Source organism: Ictalurus furcatus, chromosome 17 (genome assembly GCF_023375685.1).
Source record: "Ictalurus furcatus strain D&B chromosome 17, Billie_1.0, whole genome shotgun sequence".
NCBI classification, from domain to species: domain Eukaryota; kingdom Metazoa; phylum Chordata; class Actinopteri; order Siluriformes; family Ictaluridae; genus Ictalurus; species Ictalurus furcatus.
The window spans coordinates 22807300-22817094 of record NC_071271.1 but is presented as its reverse complement, the minus strand read 5'-3'; the positions used below and the strand labels follow the sequence as shown (position 1 = coordinate 22817094).

Sequence of the window (9795 nt, the reverse complement as noted above, 5' to 3'; positions counted from 1 at the left end):
AGATCAAAAGATGCAGGCTATTTGACGGTACCTCGAATAGTGAAGGCTACAGCAGGGGGAAGAGCTTTCTCTTATAGAGCCCCACAGTTATGGAACAGTCTTCCTATTAGTGTTCGGGACTCAGACACAGTCTCAGTGTTTAAGTCTAGGCTTAAAACGTATTTGTTTACTCAAGCCTACCCTGACTAGATTCTGTTCTACTACTTCGCAGTCATAATAATCTTTTTTCTCCCTCTCTCCTTTCGCCGAGCCCCACATGAATTTATGGAGATACTAGAGATCCAGATCCTTTCTGCCTCTGGATGGAGCTCAAATCTTCTCTAATTCCAGACTGCTGGGACTACGGCTGCTCCTAAGGCCATACAGACTTCATATAAATCCATAATGAACTTTTTCACACTATCTGTTGTTACCCAGATGAGGATGGGTTCCCTTCTGAGTCGGGTTCCTCTCAAGGTTTCTTCCTCTTAAAACATCTTAGGGAGTTTTTCCTTGCCACCGTCGCCACTCAGTGGCTTGCTCAGTTGGGATAAATTTGCACCTTTAATATCTGTATACCATGTTGATATTTCTGTAAAGCTGCTTTGAGACAATGTCTATTGTAAAAAGCGCTATACAAATAAAATAAATAAAATAAATAAATAATAGTAGAGACCATGTTGAACCCTAGAGCACCATCAAGTGGTGACTTTTTTTCTTGTGGTGTGAGGAATGCCAGCTAGACCCAGTGAACTGCGCAACAGCTACAGTCCTGGAGTTCTAACAAGAACGTTTCTCAGTGGGGGCTCCTTCTACAATCGGGGTTTACGTGGCCACCATTTCGGCCAGCCACGCCCCTGTTGATGGAGCCTCTTTGGGTCAACATCCTCTAACTTCGAGGTTTATGTGTGGTGTCAGGCAGCTGAGGCCCATCTGCAGGCCTCACCTACCTTCCTGGGACCTTTCTGTGGTCCTGAAAGGTCTGTCAGGTGCCCAATTTGAGCCCTTAGAGTCAGGCTCTGAGAAGCTTCTGACACTAAAGGTAGCTCTTCTGTTGGCCCTGACATCTCTCAAGCGAGTAGGAGATCTACAAGTTCTCTCTGTTGCCCCTTCCTACCTTAACTTTACCCCTGGATTAGCCAAGGCCTTCCTGTATCCTAGGCCGGATTATATTCCTAAGGTGCCTACATCTGCTGCCCAGCCTGTGGTGTTGCAGGCTTTCTGCCCTCCTCTGTTCCTCATACCGGAACAAGAGAGAATGCACATGCTGTGTCCAGTAAGGACTCTCTGTACTTATGTCCACCGCTCTGGCCAGTGGCGTAAGTCAGAGCAGCTGCTGGTCTGCTTGGCGTAGAGGTGATGCTGTGTCAAAGCAGCGCATCTCTAATTGGACAGTGGAAGCAATCTCTATCGCTTATGAGGCGCGCGGTCTCTGGGCATAAGGGCTCATTCCTAGGGGGGTGGCCTCCTCGAAGGCTTTGTCCAATGGGGTATCCTTACAGGATGTGTGTGCTGCTGCAGGGTGGTCTACGCCACACACCTTCATTCGATATTACAGCCTGTATATTCATTCCACCCCGGGCTTGAGTGTCTTGCAGTGACCCTCGGGTTTGGGTCTTTTCGAACAGGCCGTACCCTTGGTATGACGGTGTGGGTATTCTCGTTCCCATAGTGTTATGCTAAACGCAACGTGGAGTTCCCTTTGAAAGGGAACGTCTAGGTTATGCATGTAACCCTGTTCCCTGAGAAGGGAACGAGACATTGCGTAGCTTTGTCATACCAGGGTAGGCCTGTGAATTGTGTCTTCGCTTCAGATAATAGAGGCTGACGGCGCGGTTCACAGGTGCCATATTTATATCACACGACTTGCTTAATTGCCACGTCATCTGATCACAGCAGGCCTATAAATAGGTATTATTTTACACTAGCTTAAGATGCCGGTAGTGCAAGGGCGCTCCCATAGTGCTATGCTAAACGCAACATCTTGTTCCCTTCTCAGGGAACAGGGTTACATGCGTAACCCAGACGTTTCTTTGTGTTGCTGAATATATACTATATAATGGTCTACACACCCCTGTTAAAATGGCAGGTTTTTGTGATGTATCATGTCAGAACATTTTCCACCCTCAAAGGCTCAAGCCTTAACACAAATATGCATCAGCTGTGTACTCGACTCCCATGCGGCTGACCTGAGTTCGAATCCTGACCCCGACTGCATGTTATCGCTCTCCTTTCCCACACACCCCAGCTTCTGCTACTCCTTCAATATAATTCTGTTTAACTGTCAGTTCTTGTGTCTGTGTTCTGCATTTGGGTCCCCTTGTCTGTGTCCCTCATAACAGACACCTGATGGTTTTGCCCTAAAATCGACTGGTATTTGTAGCTATTCATGATTCCCTCCACCCTAAATCCCAAGGCCTGCCTGAAGAAAAGAAGCCCTATACCATGATGCTGTCACCACCATCCTGCATTGTGGGCATGGTGTTCTTTTGGTGATCGTGATTTTTTTGTTGTTGTTTTTTTGCACCATAAATGCCACTTGGAATTATGGAATTATTATACCTTTTTGAAATTGGTCTCATCAGACCATAGCACATTTTGCCACATGGTTTGGCGGTTTTGGATGTTTGGATGATTTTTGTGAGAAAATGCTTTCCGTCTAGCAACTCTACAATGTAGCCCAGTTATGTGAGGAATACGAGAGATTGTTGTCAAATGCAGAAAGTAATCAGTACTTGTCAAATATTTGCAGTTCCTTTAATTTTGCTGTATGTCTCTTGGCAGCCACCCTAGTACATTTTTGTCTTGTCTATTTGTAAATTTTGGAGGGATGTTCTGTTCTTGGTATCGTCACTGTGGTGCTCCATTTTCTTCACTTGTTGATGATTACCTTCAGGTGTTCCATGGTACATATAATGTTTTGGAAATTCTTTTATAACCCTATACTGATTGGTATCTTTCAACATGTGAGATCACCGTGGACCATGCCTTCAGCAGTGAGATGAAACAAAGAAGAGGTCAAGAAAATTTTACAGAAACAACTGGTCTTTATTTCAGGTTAATCAGAATAATTTCAGCTGTATGATAATTATCTATGTACTGTATGTACAGTATACAACATATTTTATATATATATATATATATATATATATATATATATATATATATATATATATATATATATATATACATACATACATACATACATACACACACACACGCACACACACCTGCCACTGCTGTTAGAAATCACTCTCTACCTTTTCATCACATACTTGGATTAACAAATCTCCCCGCTTATTAAAATATTCCACACTCTCAAAACAGATAACATTTCTTTGTACTTCTTTTGCACTGGCATTTATTCCTTACTCGCTTTAAACTACTTTTTCAGTTACTGACCAGATCGCTTCAGCACTTATACAAACCAGCATTTCTCATTACTCTTTCAGTTCTTACAAATTCTCCAAGTACTTTGTATTGTTACACCCTCAGCTGTTTTCATGTTTTGTCACTCTGGGTAGAAGTATATTACAAATGAGTAAATTAAATGTATATGTCAGTTTCTGTGTACAGTCAATAAATAACAATAAAAAGTATTTGTATTATTACTGTACTATATCTGTTATTAAAGTACTATTAAATATTGCCAGTGTGCATCATGTTAAATTAATGGTAAGTGTCTCATCCTTTAATGCTGTAAATAGTTAACTGTCTTAATCTTTCCAATGACAATAACAACTTAATAGGTGTATTATTTACTTGGCACATGTATCATGTGCACTTTGTCACAAAATGCATGTTTAGTATTGCCTGTAAAATCTCATGAATCATGTGTTAATGTTACATGCAAATGATGGGAAAAATAGAAAAGAAATATGAAAAAGCCTAGTGTAAGCCAGTGATTATACTCAACATCAAACAATGGAAATTTGTACTTTAAAATTGATTAATTCCTTTTTGTGTAATCAGCATTAATTATACTTTAATTTGAGGTTCTGTAAATATAATGTTCCCATAGATATACTGTGTGTTAATACTGATATTCATAACAGCACATAACAGAGCATTATTTAGGTGATTGAACTTTATGGTTTAAATTAAAGTCTTCTACTCAGTACTTAGTTTAGTTTTTATGACAGCAAAATAAACACAAGCTCTTCTAAACACTCCTCTGCATGTTTATCCTGTTGTGTTTTTCATTTATCTAACAGAAATTTCTGTTAGTCATTATTTAATAATTATTTTTTAATAACAGGAGTAAATTGAAATTAAAAATCAATATGCATAAATATCACTGGTATGTCAATACACAATTTCCAATGCTTATTTTACTTCAGTGTGGTAGAAAAGCCTAATAATTTTTTTTAACATAGTTTATGTAGTAAAATGCACAAGCATATGTATGTGCTTTTAGTTATTTTCTTGTTAGACAGAAGAAACCTTTCTTTGTATGAACTTAAAAATTGTTTGTCGAATTTCCCTTGTTTTCAAACCATAAATTAGAGGGTTAAGAATTGGAGGAAAGATAATAATTGAAATACCAAAGGCCCTTCTTAAGTGTGGAGATGCTGATTCTAACCTGTGAGATGTCAATAGAAACAGTGTGTTAATCTCAAAACTCAGAAAAACAACTAAATGTGTCCCACAGGTTTGCATTGCCTTACTTATAGATTTTGCCTGTTTTGTAGAAAGACATGTAATTAGGATTTTGATATATGTTAACGATACTGTTAGTAGGGAAAAACTTTGTAGAAGAATTACAGTAACGTAGCCAAAGTAGTTCATCACTCTTGTATCCTCACAGATTAACTTCATTAAAGAAGGATTATTGCAGTGCATGTCCACTATATTTGTCCTGCAGATTTCTGCGCTTATTGTGAGTATAAATGAAGTCCCGATCAAAGTAATATTTACAGACCAGACCATAAAAATAAGTTTCACCAATGTACTTTGGGTCATCAGATTATTGTATCTCAAAGGTTTGCAAATGGCAATGTATCTGTCATAAGCCATAACACTAAGAAATGAAAGAGATCCTCCCCCATAGACATGAAGAAGGATGCCTTGCAAGGCACAGGCAGGGTAGGATATTTCTCTACTCTGAGACAGTATACTACAAACCAGCTGTGGGTAAAAAGCTGTAGCTCCCATAAGGTCACATATGGACAAATTAAACAGCAGTATGTACATTGGTTTATGCAGATTCCTTTGTGCAACAATAGTTGCAAGCAACATGGAGTTGAAGAGTAAAATTAAACAATATGTGAGAATGCAAAAGATAAATGCAGAAACAACACTGGATGGTGGAATGCCCAACGATTCCATGGTCAGAATTGTCATGAAACGTGATACATTTAAATTATATAGAGATGTCTTTCCCTCCATTGTACCTACAAGGCCTGGAAAATATTAATAAAAAAGTATTTTTAGGTGAAATATAAACATGAAATGAAATAATGAAATTACTATGACTATGTTTTCTTACCTAGAACAAGCTGATTAGACTTAGTATGTTGATGACTAAGTCAGTGAAAGTGCTACAGCATCAAAAAACCCATAGAGTGAAAACATCTGAGGTGATGGTGTTTATTATAAACACTTGGGCATCCACCAGAGACATAAAATATTTGGATCCCTATACGTTGACTTTATCCCACAGGTCAAATGTTTTTCACATCCCAGTTGTTGACTTTAGGGTATGTAGGACTGTGGGTTTGTGAGGAATCTTCTGAGCTTTGCAGCTAAAAGTAAATGGAAAAATTACAACAACAACTAACATGATGAGGGTATGTGTGATACCTATAAGACTGTATTTTGTTGTGGATTTGGAAGCATGGGCATAAGAACTTGTCATGTATTTTGCGTAAACAATATTTTGCTTATTCACCCTTGTCACTAAAATGGCCACCCAATTCCCCCAGCCTAGTCCACACTTACACACGGATAAGTTTGAAAGTGCTATTTTTATATTTTGGCCACTTAGCTTCTCAGTGCATTTCAAAAACATTTCACCATCTACAATGAAACTTGAAAACGGCATGCTGGGTATGCACACTGGGGTTCTGTCATATGACCTTTAATCATTTCCACAGATTTAATTTGTTTTGATGTTGCAGTTGTGTGGAGTGTGAATAGGAAGAGGTTAGTGGCACAAAATAATCCAGACAGCTTCTTTGTCTTGACAGATAATTTGAGTTACTTAAAGGTTTAAAGGTAGCTCAACTTTAACAAATGAATACAAGCACACTAAAGTCATAATGTAATTGTGGCAATATTGTGACAATTATATGCCAGAATTTTGAAAGACATTTTTTCCATTGTTCACACTGTAATGCAAAAAAGGGGTTTATCCACATTTGACAGGCCCCAGTTTGTTAGAATGGGTACAGTAGTGGCATGTCTGAACAGGTGGTGAGTAACACAGGAGCACTTTCTGTTCACAATTCTGATCTACACCTTGGACTTCCAATACAATACTGAGTCATGCCACTTGCAGAAGTTCTTTGATCACGCTGCAGTGGTACGGTCTATTAAGGATGGGCAGGGAGACCAAGGAGTTGGTGGTGGACCATAAGAGGAAGAAGATGGTAACCCAGCCAACTTCATCAAATGAGAAGAAGTCATGGTAGTCAGTGATTGTAAATACCTTGGTGTCCTCCTCAACAACAGACTGGACTGGAGGACCAACAATGAGATGGTCTACAAGAAGGGTATAAGCAGGCTCTACTTCCTGAGGAAACTCAGATCCTTCAATGTATGTATCAAATTGCTGGAGACCTTCTACCAGTCTGTGGTTGCAAGTACAATATTCTTTGCTGCAATCACTTGGGGGAGCAGCATCAGAGCTGGCGATGCAAAGAAGCTGAATAAGTGTAGTGAGGCATGCGCCATGGTTAAAACGTCACCATTGTTAACTACGTGGCCAATGACCTATCTCTCTACCACAGTATATAAGCTGTTGTTTATGCCTCATGGTATGCATCATGGCCGAAAACCCACCCCTTCCTTTCGTTGCTACGGACTACGGAGGTATGTGTTTTTAGCTTTGTTGCTTAGCTGTTTGATGCTAGTGTAGCCCACTCATATCATGCGATTTACTTGTTTAGTGTGGCGTTGGGCTACCAAGACTGTGTGCATGTGTGGTGTGCTGCTCACACGCATTCCGGTGTGCCGTCAGGACTCCCATCTGTGTAGCATGGCAGTTTAATGTAGTCCCGGTCGGAGCACCAGGTGTTGCTGTCCCAACTATTAAAGAAGCTATCATATGATTTTTGTATGTTGCATCATGAGTATTATGTCATCGGATCACGGTAGGTAAATTGTTCAGTTCTATTATTAGAGCTAAATGATCTCATATGCTTTCTAAATTGAGGTCGTAACATCTGTTTGTTGTTCTTAGGGTCCTTGATTTTGCATGCGTTAAGGCAGGCTGAGTGAGTGCGGTCGTTTCAGTATAGCTCCTCCCCCTCACTCCCGGAGCGGATGTTTGTTTTTCTTTGCTTTGCTCTGTTTTGCTTTGCTTTGCTCTGCTTTGCTTTCCTTTTTTGGTGTCCAGTCAGGTCTTCGTCTAATATTCAAGTGGGCGGGGAGGTCCCTTCCTTTTTCTTTTTCTTGTTGAATTACACATTGGTTGTTGTTTTTAAATAATTCTGGGCCAGTCTTTTTAGCTTCAAATAAAATTTATTTTGTATGGAAACCCATGCCTCTTGCATTTCCTAAGTGGATCGTAGTTGTATGCCTTCGTTTGGGTTGTTTTCCCCATTTCCTTGGGGTGACGTAGTCCTTACGAACGAGCCACTTGCTACATAAGCTAATCATGAAAGCTGGCTCCATCCTTGGCTGCAAATTGGGCATCCTGGAGGTGGTAGTGGAAAGGCGGATGGAGGACAAAATTGAGAGGATCATGGACAATAGCAAACCATGCCACACTGGCCAACCAGTGGGGCTTCTTCTCCAGTAGATTATGGCAGCTTTGCTGTAATAAAGAAGGTACAAGAAGTCATTCTTTCCCACTACTATCTGACTCTACAATGACTCAACAATGAGGTTAGGGAGCTATGTGGACATTGGATATAATGGACATGTCCACTGATTTTGCATACCCAACTATTACACTGCATATTGCACAACAATTTTTACATAGGGTCACTGCACATTCTTATACACACACTGTAACAACTACTCATAAAACATGTCTAATGTACAGTTTCAAGTCTGCCAACCTGTAATCTATTTCATACAGTTGTATAATTGTGCACTGTTAAGTCTTAGTCCTCTCTGTTGCTCATGTCTTGTGGCTGTTGTGACATCAAATTTCCCCTTGGGAATCAATAAAGTATACGCTTTAAAAAATTCCCAAAACAAACAAATAAATGTTGTTTACAGCAAAGAAAATGTATAAAGTGTTCAAGATTAAGTCATCTACATAGTGAATAATGTGTTGTTTTCCCATTCAAGCACTGCATTAGCAACCAGAATGTTTCAGAGGCATTACAAAGCACAAAAGGAGACTGTTAGTGGCAGAATGAGTATGCCAACTGCTGCCCTTCACATCCCCATATCTGAGGCACAGATGTATCCATAGGTTGCCAACAGTTTTTAGTTTCACAGCTTCTTATGTAGTATTCCTGAATGGCTTTCTCAGCGGTGTCTTTATCTCGAATGAAGTGCATCATGGGCATACTTCTTACTGAAGCTTGTGATGACATCAGCGTGCAGGTATGTAAAGACAACTAAATAATTCAATAAATGCACATCATAACAGATCACTTTTGAAAACACAAAGCACAGATGAACTGTTAGAAATTGACATCAGATTTTTAAAGAAAACCATATGAACCTTTAAATTATTCACTTGCACATTCTCAAAATTCAATTTGTTGAAATATAATTATCTCACCACTTTGAATCCCTCTATACACATCACTTTTTTTCAGTATACCACAGTGACAGTGTCAAAAGAATTTCAAGTTTGTGATCAACATTGTCCTTAAAACACAGCAATGTCATGGTAATTCTGACAATAAAATTAGTACCACATTCAGTGCATAAACACCGGAATATAGCCCTGATTTGCATAGTCTTGGGTTTTTACTGAAGAACAGGAGATGCTTTGTGTGTATTGGGCAAGTTTAATACAAAGTTTCATACAGATTTGAGGAAGTTATTCCATCTAAAATTATTAGTCTACTCAGCATAAATGAATGGGTAAAGATTACTTAGTAAGTATACACTCTCACTCACCAGGGGCTCTCTAATACAGTGGGGGTTTCCTTCAGGTTTTCTGGTTTCCTCCCCCTGTCCAAAGACGTGTTGTAGGTTGATTGGAATTGTTCATATTGTGTGAACTGTGCCCTGTGATGGGTTGACAGGGTGTCTTCCGCCATCTGCCCCAAGTTCCCTGGGATGGGCTCCAGGCTCCCCCATGACCCTGTATGAAAAATGGATGGATAAATGTGGTCAGTAATTTACACAATAGGCTACAGTTTTAATATTGCAATTAGTGCATAACAGCTGAGAGATATAATCTCTCTGGCAGGTTCTGGGTCTGCCACAGGGTCTCTGTTCAGTGAGATGTGCCTGATAGTGCTGTACCGGGAACCGACTGACCAGTAAACAGAGATCTTTTTCCATAAAATGGAGCTCTTTTCAGGCGACAAATACAGCAACTGTAACACTGCTGCCGCTGACCAGATCCTTTTGTCAGTTTCACACACTTTTTTTTTCTTTATTAATGACTAAGATCCCAAGCACTAAGTGGTGTGTGTATATCAGCATCAGATAAGAGCAGATGGAGGGAATTGGGATGGATGA

The 9795-nt window shown here is 39.7% G+C and overlaps 1 protein-coding gene across 1 annotated transcript; it reads right to left on the bottom strand.

Moving 5' to 3' along the window:
• Positions 1-4352: 4352 nt before the first annotated feature.
• LOC128621051 (olfactory receptor 4K5-like) lies at positions 4353-5322 on the bottom strand. Its single transcript, XM_053646529.1, has one exon. It carries the CDS (start codon positions 5320-5322, stop codon positions 4408-4410), a length of 915 nt encoding a protein of 304 aa, XP_053502504.1. The 3' UTR covers positions 4353-4407.
• Positions 5323-9795: the final 4473 nt, after the last annotated feature.